Source organism: Thunnus maccoyii, chromosome 20 (assembly GCF_910596095.1).
Source record: "Thunnus maccoyii chromosome 20, fThuMac1.1, whole genome shotgun sequence".
Lineage (NCBI taxonomy): Eukaryota > Metazoa > Chordata > Actinopteri > Scombriformes > Scombridae > Thunnus > Thunnus maccoyii.
The window spans coordinates 19,875,582-19,894,904 of NC_056552.1; the positions used below are offsets into that span (position 1 = coordinate 19,875,582).

The 19,323-nt window shown below is 39.3% G+C and overlaps 3 protein-coding genes and 1 non-coding gene across 11 annotated transcripts in view; all 4 read right to left on the reverse strand.

Annotated features, from left to right (window-relative positions):
* snx29 (sorting nexin 29) overlaps positions 1-5,112 on the reverse strand; it is a 149,540-nt gene extending 144,428 nt beyond the window's left edge. For all 8 annotated transcript variants that reach the window (XM_042398263.1, XM_042398262.1, XM_042398261.1 and 5 more), the window contains exons 1-4: positions 4,695-5,112; positions 2,796-2,860; positions 1,718-1,770; positions 967-1,091 (exon numbers count right to left, since the gene is read on the reverse strand). In XM_042398263.1, coding sequence (XP_042254197.1) covers positions 967-1,091; positions 1,718-1,770; positions 2,796-2,860; positions 4,695-4,701 — 250 coding nt within the window. In that variant the 5' untranslated portion in view covers positions 4,702-5,112. The remainder of the gene's footprint in view (positions 1-966; positions 1,092-1,717; positions 1,771-2,795; positions 2,861-4,694) is intronic.
* Positions 5,113-10,853: 5,741 nt separating this feature from the next.
* On the reverse strand, positions 10,854-11,502 carry LOC121887570 (transmembrane protein 238-like). Its single transcript, XM_042398466.1, has one exon. It carries the CDS (start codon positions 11,389-11,391, stop codon positions 10,885-10,887), a length of 507 nt encoding a protein of 168 aa, XP_042254400.1. The 5' UTR covers positions 11,392-11,502; the 3' UTR covers positions 10,854-10,884.
* Positions 11,503-14,876: 3,374 nt separating this feature from the next.
* rsl1d1 (ribosomal L1 domain containing 1) lies at positions 14,877-18,886 on the reverse strand. The gene is made up of 9 exons (XM_042397261.1): positions 18,782-18,886; positions 18,377-18,516; positions 18,113-18,251; positions 17,203-17,351; positions 16,513-16,614; positions 16,076-16,169; positions 15,584-15,721; positions 15,297-15,485; positions 14,877-15,175 (listed from the first exon to the last, which is right to left on the reverse strand). The coding sequence occupies exons 1-9, from the start codon at positions 18,818-18,820 to the stop codon at positions 15,032-15,034; spliced, it is 1,134 nt and encodes a 377-aa protein (XP_042253195.1). The 5' UTR covers positions 18,821-18,886; the 3' UTR covers positions 14,877-15,031.
* LOC121887657 lies at positions 16,298-16,429 on the reverse strand. Its single transcript, XR_006093018.1, has one exon. It is a non-coding gene; the product is annotated as a small nucleolar RNA SNORA55 (small nucleolar RNA).
* Positions 18,887-19,323: the final 437 nt, after the last annotated feature.

Consider the following 19,323-nt stretch of genomic DNA (forward strand, 5'->3'; position numbering starts at 1 on the left):
GTAATTTGAAACTAATGTCTCTGCAGCTTTGATGGCTGCAGCTAAAACTGAATCCTGAAGCTTTTCATAAAGTACGTTTCCTCATGAAATGCCGCTCAGCACCAAGAAATAAAGACTATATGAGACTTATACAGCAGCATAAGGACAGTTGGAAGCTCCTTTCTTGCAAAAAGTGAAAATATTTCCAAATCTACAATGCATTTCTCACCAAGTATTGAAGGATAAATCCTCGAAATAAGAAATAAAAAGGGAAAAAAGGGGTATTCTTTACACACTGTATAACAAAATCCCATACTGCAACGTGTCTGCATTTCCCAACACGTCTTTACATCTACAAATTAATGATATTATATTGAATGAAATATTCAATCCAAAGTGTTTTATGGCTGCATCATTACAACAGATGTGCATTATTTTGTACCAGCTGTCATTTTATGTCCCTGTTGTTCATGATGCCTCAGGCTGTTTGAGATCTTGACTAGAATTTTAAATGCGTTTAAGTGGGTGTGGACAACGCTTGAATCTACAACATGCATTTATAATGACAGCACATGTACTTTTTAAGTGTGTGTGTGTGTGTGTGTGTGCAGCAGGTGCCACCGCAGACAGACATGGTTTAAAGACAGACAGGGCAGCACAGCAGAGAAAGTGAAACAAGGAAGCAGAGACCTTCTTATGAGTGTCATTTATCAACTATAGGCCCTAACCATCTGGTATCACAGCCAGACTTTGTGCGCGTGTGTGTGTGTGTGTGTGTGTGTATGTGGTTATCCTGTGTCTCGGAGCTCCCCACTGACACATCTGCTTCCTTCCAGCTGAGCCGAGCTACCCCGTAGCAAGGTTAGCTTCCTCAGGTCTCCTTTTTTTCCCAAGGTAAACACTGGAGGCTAATGTTAAGTTGCTTCGCCCTGATTTCCTCCTTTAGACCTGAGTTTAAAGGACCACGCAGCCAGTTGAGCACTGTACCTGCTTCGACCTTGCTGCTGAAGCCCGCGGCCTGCTTCAGGGCGGCGGCAGTGAGGGCAAGACCTCTGCTCTTCCTCAGACCATGCTGCAGCACCGCTTCAAACTGGGCGCAAAGACAGATCACCCTGCAGAGAGAAGGAGAGGACGGCTTAGTTTTCAGGATACAGTGCTATGAAAGAGCTATTAGTGTTTTTCGTTTTAAATTATGGATGCACAGCTCCACTAGAAGTACCATTTTACATATATGGACATTACAATAAGGAAGCTGATTTTTCCACCCATAAGGGAACCCCACATTCCACACTGTGCTCCTGTTTCTGCATTTCAATCTATGAGATCCATTATAAACTTTTGTTTATAATGCGCTGAACTACTTCAACTTTGAACGGTAATTAATGTTCAAAAACTGTAGCTACAATATTAATACTAGATCTGAGCAGCACAGGGTTGCCTACATATCCCTTTTTTCTTTTTTTATTTCATTAACTTTAGAAAAACAGAACTTTCTTACTGCTTGGATATGAAAGGAAATATTATACAGATCTCATAATTTCATTTTGAGATAATTTAATAGTGGAGAAATTCACTCTCCAATCTGGCGTGTTGCCAGATGCCAGATAAGCACATACCGGAGACTAAAGTACCACAGCATCAAGTGAGCTGGAACTACAAACCAAACAACCTTTTGGGGGCTAAATAAACACAGATATAACAGAAAAAGAATTTCTGGGTAACAAGTGACTCCTCTTACCTGCTGTCTGAGTCTGTGGCAATCTCTTTTCTTCCTCCAAAGCGGATTTGGCACTGGAAAGATATGAGGGGAATGATAATAGATGCCTCTGACACACTTCTTTCTCTCGCGTTAGCCTGCTTAGTGCACACCGCCAGCACATTTTCTACATTTGGAGGTCTAAATTGTTGAAATAGCCACAGAACAGACACTGTTTTTTTTCTGACGGGCTGTAGTTATGGTGCACTACACAGGATGTTTGTATAATATGAGACTCCCTGCAGCTTCCTTCAGCTGCCTTTAATCCTCTGTTCAAGATTTGCAAAGGCACTGCCACTTTTCATGAAGGGTTACCACAGGAAAGTCGTTCTGAAGCTCTGTGCCAAAACACGTAAGCTTTTTCCTAATGTGATGTGAGCCAAATAAACAAGTGAAATGTTAGTATTTTGTCCACCTTGACTAGGAAATTTGAGAACATGCTCAAAGAAAGTCGTGGCTTTGTTCCTTGAAACCGTTTTTTACTGTTTAGGGGTACCAGAATTCTCAGATTTGCAGCACTGATCTCAGTTTCGGTGTTTATTTCATGTTACAAATCTAAATTTAACATCAGTGAGTCCAAGCAGTCAATGGTCCAGACCACCTGTTTCATTGTAAGGTGGCCAAAAACACAAATTTAACCGAAAATGAGCCTTTAATACCATTTGAATTCTAATCTTTTTTTGCCACCCGACATAATAGCACTTAATTTAATAAAATATCACTTTGTAAAAGTTGTTCATAGTGCTCGGTTCTACTTCCTCCAGTGTGTTTTGGTGTACTGTAGACTCTACAGATTAGAGAGAGGAACTAACACACACTCAGACACAACAAACTTTGGCAGAGAAGGGCATCACTCCTAACACTTTGAAGGTGACGGCTGTGAAATTTGGCACGTAGCTACATATTATTTTATAGTTCTCTACTACTGTACATGGCTGATTAAATGTGTCAATGTGTCAAAAGTGTCAATAAGTGAAGAGATTTTGGGATGAAATTTGGAATTAGTTTATCTCCTAAATACAGTGAAGAATGTACAAATAACAGTGAACTATATATTTACCTGTTTGACAGCATCCAGCAGCCTCTCCAGGAGGTTCTGCCTCTTGGTATCACTCTGCTGAGTGCCTGCAAAGGTGATAAACAAAGCACACAATACAAATTCAATGTGATGAAGGATTGAGAAAATTACTGTAATACAAACTGTAATTCCCCAGTCATTGCTTGTTGTTGTATTAATTATGCATGTCCAAGAGGAGAGGAAGGAAACAAACAGCTGAAGAAAGTCATCCTGGGCCACCGCTATTAGCATAAAAACACTGTTTGAGTTTGTTTATGAAGGAGAAATGATTTCGCTCCAACTGCTACAGCATGAAAAATTATCACCTGTATGCCACCCTAGCAAGTAATCATACAAACAAACAAAAAATATATGAAATAAAACACACTCAACAGCACTTGAGAAACATTCAGAGTGACTAGAACAATCGACAGTCAGTTTATTGCGAGAAAATGAGACTTTTTGTATTGTTATTATTAAAGGTACCCTGCAGAGTTTTTGACTTCTAGTGGCGCTGTGGAACAAAGTTATTACAAGTGGGTCTACAGTTTGTTTATATTTTGTATTTAGCATGCACACAAGGAGAAACTTTAATATTCAGGTATTGTTAGTGCTCTGCAGGCTTCTATTATTATTATTATACTTTTTCAGTATCGGTTTCAATTTAATCTTATTCTTTTTTAAAGGTGATTATTTAACAACTATTCAGGCACTACAGATGAACAATAGCCTTTTGGCTAATTCAGGTGCATTTACAGTAATGTTTATTAATGTGCATTGTCACTGTTAAATGAAGTAATCTATAGATAAATTCAGCTGCTATGGTGTGCAGTATTCCTGCAATATTTCCCAAAGGACTAAAGAGCTGACATGATTAGTTGATTAATCAATTAGTCGATCAAAAGACAATTAACAGGCAATAATCTAGATTTAGATCAATTTGGTTTGAATCATAAGTTTAAGTAAAACTTCATTCTCTAATTCCAGCCTCTACAATGTGAGAGTTCACTGCTTCTCTCTGTTTTATATCACTGTAAACTGTATGTAACTCAGTTTTGGCCTGTTAGTCAGAAAAAAAAAAGAGATCTGAAGACGTCCCCTTGGGCTCTGGAAATTTTTCACAATAGTCTGACCTTTTATTGACCAAGCAAATAACTGATTAATTAAAAAAGTAATCTGCGATAATGAAAGTAATGTATAGTTTCAGCCCTATCTTACAGTTCTCGTTTTCTTTGGCAAAAAGATGGATTTGTTTGTATTTGCAATAACGTAACTTGGTATTCTCATGTTTATTGTTCAGTTGTTTCTCTTTTATGATGTAATATATTGATATAGACATTAACCAGGGGCTCTCAGGATCAACCACAGTCTTCAAAACAAGGCAAAGTGCCTTGCTCGTGGGCACTTTGCCCAGAGATGAAGGCTGGAACAGTCATTTCCTTCACCCGCTGTCCTGTCATGACCCCACTTCTATTAACTCCACATTGTTTACAGCCTCAAACAAATAGGCAATACTTTCAAAACAAAACTATGTCACAGGTGGTCACACTGGACCTGAATAGCATGTGGTTCAGTGTTGATACAGTTGTGCAGTGGACAGGTTTGCGCAGAGTGTTCAAACCTTTAGAAAGTGCATTTGAATAGTGTTGAATGGCTTTTATTTGAGCATTATTATTATTATACCTTCGTTAAGCTTTGAAAGATCAAAAGGGTCATTAACTGGATATTAACACTGGCTGCAGTGTCCTTAGCTTTTAACCAGTCAGCAGAAATCCCCAACTCACTGTCTGAACATTGAAGCCATTAACAAGCCTCTCAATCTCCTCTTGCATGCCTGACTTGACATTTTAAGCGTGTATGGGTGAGTGGCAAACATAAAAACAATAAAGCAACAAAACTCACCGTTCATTCTGACAGCTCAACTCCGGTAGCAGTGACATCCAAGCTCAACAGTTCACCACCGATATAATTCATCCCTCTATTGTAGCTTTCAATCATCGACAGCAGAGGCTAGCGAGGGACCGGGCCCATGCTGCCTCTGTGGCCGAGCTGGACCCACCCAACCGCGGCGTGAGGACTGATGCTCACTCGGTGAACAGAGAGGCCTGCCGGTGAGCCGCTGGGGCTGTGAGTCTACCACAGTCTGACATATAAGAGTTGTACACAGCCTGGTGAGCAGATGAAATGCACTATGCACAAGCCGGAGGGGAATTTTAAAGCCATGAAGTCAGTTGTCTACTGTGTTCAGCAAAGAATTGAAGTGTTATCAGTTGGGACCCTGTGACACTGCGAAAAAGGGGAAACGGAGTAGTGACTGATCCGTGTCGAGGTCACATGACAAAACACACTGCTGTCATATGACCAGGAAGCCCTGCTGGGACTTGTAGTCTTGTGTGAAAGGGTTATGGAACTACAAAGGTATCATTTTCAGGATGAAATCTAATTTAAGCCTTAGATGGAGGACGTGATGTTCACTTAACCTTATTTTATGTGAAGAAGGAAGTTTTAAAAAATAGTTTTTCCTGAAAATAAAATTAGGTTTTGAGGTTTTTATCTCTTCTTCCTGCAGCACTGGGGAGCCATATAGATGTGTTAGCAACCACTGTGGTGTCCACTGCTGTTTTATATATTGTTATATGACATTTTGCCAAAATACAATTCATATAGACATCAAAATTTAAAGTCAGGGCTCTGGTGCTAATGAAACAGACAAGGCTCAGGCTTAGTCTGTGGTTGCTGTCTGACTATTTTTTAAATTTATTTTACTTTTTTTTCTGTTTTATTTGAATATACCCTGTACAACAGCATAAAACTGGATAACAGAAGTAAACTATATTTGACATGACAGGTCACAAGAAGCCAAAGGCTCATAGAGAACTGAGAAGAAAAGCTAAACTAAACTAATATGTAAAGAAAACAACACATATAAAGAATTAGTGAGACATAATGAATTAAATGTGAAGACAATTATTTTTTTAATTTTCTCAAAATATAGCAAGCTCTTCATAGCATGTAGTTTGGCACTCTATATCTGTACACCACAATATCTAAGAGGATATTGGCCATGTTAAGTTTTCATTTAAATTGTCCAATACAAGCACAGGGGATGTTTTGGCTATGCTTTCTTCAGTGTGTCCCCTGTGGTTGTATTGGACAGTGTGGTGGATATTTAAGATAAATTCACAGAGAGCAAGTTGTCTTTCAGAGATTTATTGCAATATCCAGAATACACATTTGCAAATGCAGATCCCCCAGTTTGCTAGGCTGGAAGAGTATGAAGTATGTATGACGTTCAAAATCATATTTGTACATGTGCTGTCATCGCAGAACATCTCATATTTGTCACCCTAAGAGGTGCCTTTTAATTAATACACAGTATTCTTACTGTTCATTTATAACCTTATCTACATTTCTTCCTTGGGGAATTTTCTTCTCTGTCTTTGTTTGCTGAGAAGTAGAAATTGAAGGCCGAATCTCACAGCTCACTTTAATTAGCTGATCCAGCAGTGAACCACATTCACATGAGACGCAAAGAATACAACTATCTATTGTTCGTTTAGCTGTAAGACAGTATAACATAAAACAATATTACATAATCTAAAGACAATAAAACATAAGAGTATAAGCTCCCATTTCAACAGTTTAAATGAAATAAAAAAGAATCTATCTCATCGATTTGGGTGTACAATTTGGGTGCTTTTGGACTTTGACTTATTTTTACTTCTACAATGTTAAGTTTTATGGGTAGGTTTAGTTTGTGGGTTATAGATAAAGATGGTTAACCTGCTAGCTACTAAAGTTAGATGATGGATCTGATGAATATTTATGTCATATATTGAAAAACACACTGGGGGGAGTTGATATGAGGGGGGAACAGGAAGCAGCAGAGAACAGTTAATCACACTAAAACCAGCAGAACAAACAGCTTTGTTTTAGGGAACAGCCATAAAGCAACGTGTGACATTTCATTTTGTTCCCAAAAGCTGAAGTAATTCAGACAAAGCAACCGAGGACAGAGATACTGACTTATGGGTATCAGATGACCTGATCAGTGGGGATCAGATGACCTGATAAGTTCATCGCAGTGTGTTGAAATCTGCACTCTGATCATAGTCATATCTAATCTAGTGTGTGTGTATATTCCAACAAGTCCTCCAAATTACAACTTATATCTTTCTTGGGAGAACAGTCTCGTATATTCATATCTGTGTGCGTTGCAGCTTCAAGAGAAGATTACAAAAACAGGAAATCACACCGGAGCTTGAATAAGAGATTGTTTTTGAATTAAGGCGATACTTTCTTCTTTTAGTTTTGACACATGAACTACAAAGAGATCATTTTTGAAATAATTCTGAGCATTTATTGGACTCTTTTAGTCTGTAAACTGACAGGCTTATATTCACACTATGTGGTGCTTTGCTTTTATAGGTTAGCTCTGTTTTTGTTCATATGTCAAGGGATTTATACATTTCCAGCACATACTCATGTTAACATGATAAGCTTTAAAATGTCCTATCTTAGCTCATATCTGTGATCAATTTAAATTTGGAAATTCAACATTACTGTAAAATGATAAATTAGTGAATAATTATCATAAAGAAGGACCAGCCCTTTCAGCTTAAACCACTCCACTCTCTCATAATGCTTGCTTGTCTATGTGGTTGCATCAGATTAGATACACCTTATAATATAATGCAGGTAAGTACAACACCACCACAATACAACATGAAAAACTACCACAGACTGTAATTTCCACCTCTCTAACAGAGTCTTGACAAAAAATCAATACAGGGCTCTAAGCCTGGGCCTGTAAAGCCAACTGACACATCATATGTGATTTTGTAGGCATAAATAAACTTGATTTGACTTATATGAGAATGTTTTTAAAATCATATATGATTCAATAATATTCAAGAAAGAGAAGATTTTCATGTTCACAAAGAAGGAATCACCAGTAATATACATATACATATATATATATATATATATATATATATATATATATATATATATATACACACAGTACCATTTAAATAATAAATTAAATAAATTGTTCTTAACTGGACCAAATCGGTTGTAATGCCCATCTCAAAAACCTCCACTGAGTCACTTGGCAATGGCCATTCAGATGGGTCCCCTCAGGTATGGTGCACCTGGGTATTAAACGTACGGGCAACATTAGAAAAATCATGCAGGCTAATGTCCAACCTATCATATGAAACAATGAGTCCCTTTTATATAACTGGAGTAAACTGAATATATCGCTATTGTGTAGGGTTAACTTAATAAAAATGGCAACAACACCAAAGGTCAACTACATAACCTATATGATACCACTCTCCCTTCCTGCACAGCTCCTAAAAGAATATATTAAATGTGTTGAATTGTTTATATGGTAACGGAAAAAGGCTCTCTTTAATCACACTAAACTATACTCTGCCAAAGATGGTGGGGGACTCTCCCTTCCTATAGGTTAGATTGGTATCATTGCTCATTCTCACTTGCACAACTGTCAAAATGCAACTTACCTCCTCACAGAGACCCAGTCTGGGTCAAAATGGAAAAGAAGATACTTGATCCCTTTTGGATTCAAACATTTGCAAGAGACAGGTCGGTCTTTGCCGGTTCATAACCCGGTGTTAGGATTGTTGATGAAAGTTGGAAAATGGCATACAGTTACATTAAAAGTAATATCTCTTTGACATCTGAAGCATCAGGATGGTTTAAGACCAAGAATAGAATAGCCAACAAGCCATTCGGCTGGTACCAGTGGACTAAAGGAATCCTGCATCTGAGGGACCTATATGAAGATGGTCAGATGGTTACCTTTCCCCAGTTCAAGCATTGCCTCCTCTCAGTGCTGAGATGTGGTCCCAACCCTATCACTGAAATTCAAAGCCTACTACAACATGTCAGCCTGAGACAAGGTGGCTCATCAGTTTCTATGACCTCATCAGAGATGCCAATGCACCTTAACTTGATGGGTTTAAATTGGATTGGGAGATACTGGGGAATATATTGAACAACATCAATGGAATGAAGCTGTATCATGCTGGCATACACCTGCCTGAGAAATCCAGACGCAATTCACCAACTACAAGAGTCTTAATCATTGCTACTGGACCCCAGGCAGAATGGCTAGACTCAAATTAAGACATGATTTATGTTGGCGTTGTCATAAAGAAGCTGGAACAATGGTACACATGCTATATGACTGTGACATGGTTAATGATCTATGAGGGAAAATAATATCTTTTATAAATGATCTATTCAGTGTGTCCCTGGCCAAGAGCCCAGTCTTGTGTATGTTTAGTATTATCCCTAAAAAATTGCAGATGCGTGGTTCCAGTAAACTGTGGCCATGTTGACAGGATGCAGAATTATTGTGGGACAATGGAAATCAGTCACACCATCATTATTTGAGCACTAGATCAGACTAATGTCCAACATAGCAGGTTATGAATGACTCATATTCAGACTCTCAGGACGCCAAAACCTATTCCTGAAAACATGGAGCCCATTCTTGGACCACATCAACAGGAGACAATGTCAATGAACTGATCTCACATCACACACAGTCAATGTCAACAGATAAGGCCCACTGTCAATATATGTACATAACTTCTCTTATTTCTGATTAATTTCTTTTCTTTTTCTTTTTTAAATTTCTTTTTTTTTTCTTTTTACCTATTATTATTTACTCCTTTTATTGTATTTATTCTTTGAATGTATGCTGGTAAACCTACTTTTTCATACTGTACTATTGATAATTGATAATTATTCAGTATTGTTTCTATCATTTAATTAGCAGTGGAGATATAGGGATGGGTGGGTGGGGGATAAATGGGTGTTCACAGTCTGAACATTTACTAAGAAATGTACTATAACTTTCCCACTGTGACAAAATGTTGGACACAATCAATAAAAATTAAAATTAAATAAAATAAATAACCTGAAAATTTTTTGTGGCTGGTCAAATATTTCTTAGGGGCCTGATATTGGGGGAATTTGGACTCATCACCTCAGTGTTTCTTATTTCATGTCAACAGGCATGAACACAATCATCTTCTCTGTATAATATATAGAAGCACATTAATATTATTTCACAACTGTTTCAAACACTTAAACAAACTGACACCAAAAGGCTGTTCACATTTCTGTGCTTAAGAGGGAAGATTTATCTGAGCTTCTCTTAAATATGAGTTTGAGACACGTACCATCCAGCACAATTAATGATATCACAAAGTGGGTGTGAAGGCTAATCATGACTCAATATGTATTTACAGTCAAATTGCACAAGTGAGATTATATGAGATATGAGATTTAAAACTTCCAGCGGTTAAACTTTACGAACTTTACCATCAATTTACTAAATAATGTTGTGACAAGGCAGAAATAGATGAACTTTATTTACATGTATTTTGCTTACAAGTTAATATAGAAGCCTGGCAACTATTTATCCTGGAACACAACAGCCTGCATGAGTGAGTGCATAAGTAACCAAAGTCTGAAAAGAAACCGTTATCTCTGCATTAGCAATCATTGCTAATTGCAGCTGTTATTAGCTGACTGGTGAAATCAGACAGTGTGTGTTTGTCTTCACATACAGTATCATCAATATAAGTGATGTTGCTCATGTGGAATTTAGATTATGTTTGTCTTTTGTCTTTGCTTCATAAAAAGTATTTATTGAAATAAATTACACACATCATTCAAAACGGTGTGTTTAGTCTCTGCGCACTTTATCTTTAGACAGGTGATTAAATAGAGAGCGTGAAGTTTAAATTTATCTTCATATATATATATAAGATAAACAAGAAAAAACATCCCTCTGACAGTATATCCTTCTATAACAACAGTGACTGATGACACTTTGCAGTTTGCATTTGCAGCACTCTGTTATGGTGTGCAAGGTTTACACCTTATCAGCTGGATAAGAGCATGTGGATCTTATCTTCAGTGCTGTCTAATCATTACTAGTGCATATTAGCAGAGCAAACACAAAATCCCTTTCAACAGAATAAACTGATAAGAAAGGAAATAAATATGATCCAAGTTTAGTGTCTCTTGGTGTCATTAGTGACGGTTTAGTTCATATTAACAGTGTCTCTCTCACAAGTGTTTTTGATGAGGAGGCGATGTTGCTGTCGTAGATAGTGTAGAGCGACACATCTGTGCTTGGCAGCTGTCCAGTGTTTGAAGGTCTGTTGTTGTCCAAGGGGCCCTCTCTGAAAGACCTGCCATTCCTTCTGAAAGAGTTTCTGATCCCATTGGAGAGGCGGTTGGACACACGCCTCACAACCCGGCTGAGCCCACGGTTCTTCAGTTTGATCAGGCCCACGTCGTCCTCCAGCTCCTCCGGGGGTACATCGATGTTCCCGGAGTACCAGAACACCCACCAAATCAGGCTGAAGAAGATGACGATGGCCCCGGCGTAGATGAACAAGTCGTGGACAACCAGGCCTCCAAACACCCCCACCATCATGATGAACACACCGAGTATGTCATGGGCAACCGCAAACCAAAATGAGCACTTGCAGCGTCCAACTCCTCCATACGTCCTCTCCATGACTGGCTCGATCTGGACAGATGTTGACATGGTGGCAGTGGAGGTCCTCCAAACCAAAAGCTTTCTGCACAGCTTCTCCCAGATTTAATCCAGATGTAGAAACAAGTCAGAAGCAGCAGGTGCTGGCAGCTGCAGGACAGCGTAGCCCTGACTGATTGACTGACTGACTGACAGAAACACATGAAACAATCTGCAATGACACTGATCAAAGTACAACGTGTGCAAACCGTTATCAGCAAGAAGCCACTCCAGCTTGTGACTGTGTTGGAGGTTTCAAAGTAAACAGTTGCATCATCACTGACAAAAATAGTGTTTGCACTCTAACAGCATCATAAGAGTGATCTTCATCTTCTCATTCAAGCTCCCTGGCTGTATCGTTTCCGCCTCTGCTTCTCTTTCAGGATGGGGACCCATACCAGCCCCACTACCACAAACATCAGCCCTATGGACAGGCAGGCGGAGGCTACAGAGCGGGGTGCCTGCGTCACCCCTGTGGACTGAAGCAAGAAGAGGAGTGCACCCGCAGCAGACATCAGAGACCCCATCACCATTGCAATGATGGGCTTATGGAGGTAAGACCAGCCTGGGGCCACTGCGGCGCCTGAGTGAGGGTCTGGACACAGGCTTTGACTGCCGGAGTCATCTGGAAATGAAGTTTCTCCAATTGCTTCCATGGTTGCTTCACAGAAAGATGCCTGTGTCCGCTTTGTTTCTCCCCTCCGAGAACCTTTTAACGCATGAATAATGGAAGAACCAGCCACCGAACATGCATACCTCTCCAACTTTCCTCCTTAATTCTGTCTTGAGTTGTCCTGTTTGCTCACCCAGTCCTTGTTGAAATCAACTGTAAACGCATCCACCTCCCAGCAGTCATATGAAGAAGATATATCATCTGTAAGATCTCCAAGCGAGTGTCTGCATGATGCATCGCTTATTCTCTTGCCCAGAAACCTGTTAACACACTGTAATTCCAGATGGCCCGCCACACCCACACAGCAGAGGGAGGGCTTGGATGAATACACAGACCCAACCCACCTGTTGACAACAATATCATCACCACCAATTGGCTGTCCACTTATGCTGATCATCTTGTTACATTATACCACCAAAAACACACTGTACACTGAGTACTGTCTACTTGAGAAATGTAGTAAAATCCACGTTTTAATTCACCAGATCAGTTTGTGGATGGTATGATAGTATGGTAATTTCACTACAGAGAACATTCAGGTGTTGTAAAGGTGAAATACCTGATAAAAGATGTAATCCTGCCCACGTAGCAATATTGCATGCGAGTAGCAGGCAGCAGCTGTACAAGCCTCAGCATAATCCCATCAACAATAGGCATGTCATCTGATACAGCCAGCAGCTATACGTGCACCGCTCTGATGGCTAAATTCACCATGAGCAAACACTTCCCAAGACTAACACACTTCAGATGTTAAAGCACACAAAACAGCCCATATTTATTAGTGTCATGTCATTTAGTATACTGTATAGCCTGATGGTAATGCTCTATGAGGTGATTCCAAAATGAAGTACCTTTGACTTGAAACTTTGTCTTTCAGATGGAAATGGGCAGACTGGTTTAATGAGCTGTTTAAGACACCTACAATTGGTGATATAAATTATTCAGTCACAAAAGTCAGTTATATGCCTGTTTATTCATCTTTAGTGAGTCATTCTGCAACATCGTGATGTGTTGACTCCCATCTTGGGAAATGCTATCTTTAAGTATATACAGCTATGATGAATATGATCTGCTGTTGTCACAAAAACTGGCTTTGCTGAGAAAGAAATGTCTGAGTGGTTTAGCTAACCAAAGAGAAAAGGTCATCAAAAAGAGGACATTCTGAAAGAATAAGAAGTATTTTCATTATATTCATGTCATAAACAATACTTTGAAAGGCCGGGTTCACAATTTTTCAAGTCAGCTTCAAAACAGTCAAGTGCCCAAATGAACATTGAAACAGGAAATCATTCCTCCTGTTCATACTGACCATTAGAAGATCCACCTCAAATGGAGGACAAAATCCACAGTTTTCCACAATCCATAGTACTCGTTTTGAGCAAAAATGTATTTAAAAATTCATCTGAAGATAATATGAGACTTCATATGTCTGACTTGTCATAACAAGTGGATATCTCCACAGTTTGTCTCTTTAGTAAAAACAATGTTATCCTGTTCAGCTGCAGTGGAAGGATCGGAACAAAAAGAGGGAATTCAGCACCAAAAAGACTTTAACTTTGAAAGATATTGACTAATTTGGACGACTGAAGCATCATATTAGCTTCAAATAAAGTTTAAAATACATTTTGCACAGGAGGAGGACTGTGGATTTTGTCAACCATCACTTACATTGAATGTGTATTATGAAGGGATCTCTTAATGGTCAGTATGAACAGGAGGAATGATTACAGCAAGAATAACGTGTGTCAATGTTTATTTGGGCATCTGACTGTTATTTTAGGACCAACTTGAAAAATTAAGAACCATTCCTCTAAGTTCCTGTAAAATTTAAATGCTAAATTCACAAAATAAAACTAATCAACCTAGTATTATGTACTTCCTTAATCCTCTTCACCCCTGCAGGACATAGGACTATAGTGCAGCTCCTCGCATTGTTCCTAATCACTGGCAACATATTGAGTTGCCCCAAGCTAAGTTCATCTTGGCTAGCACGCCTGTCTCAGTTCTGCACCAGGCCTTTTTTTTTTTTTTTTGTCTTTTTCATTGATGAGTCCATCTCAGGGCAACATTTGGGAAGCAGCCTGCCTCCATTCAAAACACATGGCTCAGATTTCACAATTGCCTGGTAATGTTCTTGCTTTTAGTTTTTCTGTGTAATTCTGAGGCAGTGATCTTGTTAGGCCACACAGACTTCTCAGGCATCCATCAATCCTTTATCAGTTTTGGTTTCCTGCCGGCATTCACTGCCTGGACTTGACGATGGGTTTTAGGCTGTTTCGCTTGAAATTCAAGATGTTGGGGAAAACGCAATCTCACCCACTGTCCTTGCTGATAACTTTTGCCTTAATGAGTAGTGGCTCACCGTCTATTAAAACTGCTGCTGGGAGTGTTTTATTAATGAACATTGTCTGAGTTTTGTTGATGTTCAGACCTGTTTGCTTGGCGAATACTCAAGCTTGTCTGTCTTTTCCTTTGTATGCTGTCCTTGGTGGCAACAATGGTCACAGACAAATCTCCAAGCTGGCTGAACAGGGTCCACTTAATGCCTCTGGCTTTATCTGCTGTGGTTTGGGACACAATCCAATCCATGGTGAGTAGGAAGAGGACTGGTGAGAGGATGTGAGCTTGTCTCACTCCAGACTGAACGGGGAACCGCAGAGTGTTTTATCCAGGATGACGCTGCATTCAGTCTTCACATAATGTTTCGATAATAAATAGAAATTCCAACTTGGTATGCAGAACACCAATTCTACTGTATATGAATACTCACTGACCATCATAAGCATTTTATTCTTACAAAGAGAAAACACAATAAAGCCGTAGATCATTTCTGATAGATACGTTTATAATCTGCTTCAGTCAAGCAAACAAGACAAAACAGGATGAATATATAGATCATTCTATAAACAATCTGCTCCTGAATACTGTGTCAAATGTCCATGTTGAAAAAGGTAATATAAAAAGATGTGCTACTGACAGTTATTTCAGTTTAGGCACTTTCCTTTTTACTTTGGAATCAGTCTTGCCAGCTTTCTTGGTCAGTTTGCTTTGAGCTTTTGTTCCTTTCTTCAGTACGGCAGGTTTGGGTGCTTTCTTCAGCTGCTGCTTCTTTTTGGGTGGCTTCTACAACACAGAGATGAAATTATTTAAAAAACACAGAATTGTCTGGATTTTTCCAAACTGTCAGTTGAAATATTTTAAGTAGTTTAAGTATTTAAATCTTGTAGCTGCGAGAAGCACTGACCTCCACTTTAGGCTTTTTGCTCTGCGTTTCTATGGGAACCAGCTGTGGGATTTCTTCCTCTTCCTCCTCCGCTGCCTTCTTTTTCTTTCCCTTCGCCTTCTTCTTCTCCTCTCCCTTTCCCTCTGCGGTGGTGTCTGTTTGCTTTGTGTCCTCTGTCTTGTTCTTTGCCTGCTTTTTGGCAGCAGCTTCCTGAAATTCACAAACACACAAGATGGTTATTTTACAAGTACTTTCGATAAATCTGGCTTGAACAAAAGACAAACATTTAAAAAAAAAAAAAATCTCACCTTTGCCTTAGGACTCTGAGCCTGCTTCTGCTTCTCTGCGTCGTCCAGCACAGTGAGGTGGTTCAGCTCTGAGGTGTAGATGGGCAGGGCCACTGAGGTTTGACTCTTTAAGTGGATAAGCTTCATCACTGGTCCTTTCTACACACAGTAATGACAGAAGAAATCAGTAAAAACAAGCAGAAATGTAACATTTGCACATTTTAATTTGATGTGTAAGTGCTACACCGTGTAAGACAAAGTGAACGAGTAAGCAGTGGTGAAACACAGACTCTAAATTGGGAGCAGCTTAAGACAATTAGGACAAAAACACCTCTTGAAGAACACTGAATTATCCACATTAAGACATATTAAATTTAAAAAAGGGAATTAAGGGAATTTCAAAGTGGTCCAAAGATTTTCTACTCCTAAACAATTCAGTCTGTTACTGATCTTTAACATATTTGTCCAACTGGCTGAACCAAACCCAATGAAAACACCAGACAATTCTCTCACCATACGTAGTTTGGCCACCACTGTTTGGACAGCAGCTTCAATGTTTTCTGTCACCTCATCTGCCGTCATGCCGGAATGAGCAACACGAGCCATACTGCAACACAGGCCACCATGCAAGATAATTCTGAGTTATGATGTGAAACGCTAAGGTGACATTGTAAACAGCACAAGTTGTATAAAAGGTAGGGATTTTAACATTTCATATGAGCTAGACATTAGATATTGTGTATCAAAGTTGTAGAGACGGGCTCCACGGGAGGAGGAGGTCCATCTGGATATACATTGAAGTCTCTATGGCACCAACATTGCCCGTATCAAACACTCAACACAGTTGACAGGGTTGCTGTAAGGTGCTATTAATTCTAGAGCAAGACACATTTTTTTTAAAAAAAAAGGTACAAAGGTATTAGGAACACAAGCAGTACAGAAAATCTCACCAGCAGCAGCCCTTGTTTGTGACCTTCACATTGGTGCCTTGGATGACTTTCTGGATGTCTCTGGCAAGCTGTTTGCTCTGCAGGTTCACACACAGCGGCTCTCTGGTGGAGACGAGAACAGGGTGAGAACACAGCCACTGAAGCTACAGAGCCACATGATACAAAAACACAAAAAACCCAGTAGTATCCCAGTCCATCTGAACTGGTCGACTGTAAGCAAAACATCACACTACAATTACTGCTTAATGCTCTGTACACCAGAGTGGTTTTGCTCGTTTTAAATATCCTTCATTTATAGGCTTAAGGCATGTAATATATTGTTTTTTCCACAAGGACACCATTCAGAAATACAGTCACTTTGCACGTTAGTAGTCGTGTACATGCTGTACCAGAATTTTTATGGAGACCTACTAAAAATTGAAACTTTGCAATTCTTTGACTTTATGTCCAGAATTGCTTGACGCAGCACAAATATTCATATATGAGGAGATAGAGGAGATTTTCAGGGTTCCAGGAATTAAGAACCATGTTGATGGGACATTTTGAGTCTTAGTAATGTCAGAAACCTCATTTCATTTATTTTATCACTCAGATTTGCTGATTGTTGGACATGAATACATCTTGTGACATCATTCTGATTGGTATCAAGTTGTAATATCATGTTTTTGGGGAAGAAGAGAAAATTCTTACCTCTTCCTCTGGTAGAAATGTTTTCCGAGATGGGACGGCAGCAGGCGGCGGATGCGGTCGTCAGAGAGGAACATGTCAAAATTCCCCAGCAGACGGCGTTTGGCTTCAAACGGTTTGTACTCCGTCCTCAGGGCCTTGTAGGGGATGATCTGCCCCGGATACATGCACACATCATGATCAATACTACTTGACCAAAAGTCAATCTGTATACACTTTCATCTCTCAATGACATCACTGCCCATCCAAAGTGTAACTGGAGGAAGAGGATTTGATGGGGTGCTTTTTGACAATTTGTTCTCCACTTAGATACAACACTAAAGAAGAAAATATGAATCATATGAAAATTATCAAATAAATAAAAATTAGCAATTGTAGTTGTAACTTGTGGGTTTTCAGGGTCTTTTCTGTGATTATGTGTTGCAAATCGGTATCCTGAATATACGTTTACTATATTTCTACTACAGTTCATGATATCCTGCGTTTGCTAGAAAGCAGAGGCGACCACTGGGGAATGAAGATGAACTTTTAATCAAAGGTAGTTTGTGAACACAGAGGCAACTATACCAGCGCTCCGTTACTCAAAACTTGCACAATTACTATCAATGTTTTAGACTCTTGAAAAAGTTTTGGTGTCTAACCGTATGTGTGTTAAAACATCCTACAATTATATCACATTTAGCCTAAAACAATATGAACACCAGTCACATGTAGACAGCATTCTGCTGTGTATCCTCACATCAACTGGGGGTCTTTTGCAATTTAAGGACTTACAAGCTGCAACAAACTCTGCCACCCTGACACTATGTTTCTTATACTCCACTGGATGTTTATTTGAGCTGATCAATGTCTTCAAGCAAAACTGATCAAATCAGCAGCTGTCAGTGCTCCATATAGACTGACTGGTAGGTACCTCAGTGATGTTTTTGACGCCCCTCTCCTCCAGCAACTTCTTATAAAACCTCTGGGTTTGCTCTGAGGTCATCTTGGGCTCATCTCTGGTGAACAGACAGACCTCCTCTGTATCCGGCCTCTGGCCATGGGGCAAGGGACTGAGGACAGGACGAGAAACACAAGAGTGACATTTAGGACGTATTTTAATATCAATGAATTGTCTATTCTGGTTAAGAAGTACAGGTCAAGCATGAAGGTAGCTTCATGTTCCAGGTGGACTCACATGCGGATGGTCTGTGCCTCTTTCGGGACCTTCCAGAAGGTGAAGAGCAGGCTGATCTGCTGAGTGTCGTCCAGGAACAGAGAACTACTGGTGGACTTGGTTTTCAGGAAAGCCTGCAGCGCTTGAACGGCCTTTTTCACCTGGGAGAAAAATGTGTCATTGTGTATTAAGGCAATACAAACAATCGGATTTCATACAGTAATTTTATGACAGCGTCGAAAGAACTTATTATGGTGCCACTGTGAATTAGCTTCGTGGCTAAACTAGTCAAGCAACCAAGTTAGTTCATGCTATTTAGCTTCTCGCTGCTGTCAACTCCTAATTAATTTCTCACCAACATATAAACAAAACTTCTATCTACCAAAGTTTGAACGCGTTACAACGAAAAGATTTGTTTTTTTTTACCTGCCCCCGGTCTAAAGCAATTTCTGTTTTTTCAGCCATGCTGTCTCCTCTGCTTCACGTGTGTACCACCGCCACGCATGCGCAGTTATTTTGCGCCTACGTCACACAATACAAACTGAAACTTTATTTGTACGAGGAATCTGAAACAGGCACTGAAACAAGGGAAATCCTGCTACAAAATGCTTTTTTAAACTTATATTTTCTATATTTTTGGACAAGTTATGATATATTTTTAAAAAATCAGAAAGGACATTGATATCAGTTGTACATTTTGTTGTATCTCTCCTGCTGTTCACTTCTTTTGGCCCTTTTGTGAGGCTCTTTTATGTGTTTCTTCATCAACAGCCATATTGATGAACATTTTATACTATTTTGGAAACATGTACTGTTTAGAATACTAGAAGAAAACTCTAAATTGTATCATCAGCTATATGTTATACATCTTTTAATTTTTTGGCCACATTTCATATTCATCAAAGCACATTTGCAGGTAAAAAGTTGAACATTTTGGTTTTCAAAAAGGAGGTCAAACAGTATATTGA

Coding starts and splice junctions, on each gene's coding strand:
- LOC121887570 (XM_042398466.1), bottom strand. CDS start 11,391: ATGTCAACATCTGTCCAGATCGAGCCAGTCATGGAGAGGACGTATGGA.
- rsl1d1 (XM_042397261.1), bottom strand. CDS start 18,820: ATGGCTGAAAAAACAGAAATTGCTTTAGACCGGGGGCAG. Junction 18,517..18,781: donor TTGCTTTAGACCGGGGGCAG/GTAAAAAAAAAC, acceptor TTTTTCTCCCAG/GTGAAAAAGGCCGTTCAAGC. Junction 16,170..16,512: donor ACAAACAAGGGCTGCTGCTG/GTGAGATTTTCT, acceptor CCTGTGTTGCAG/TATGGCTCGTGTTGCTCATT.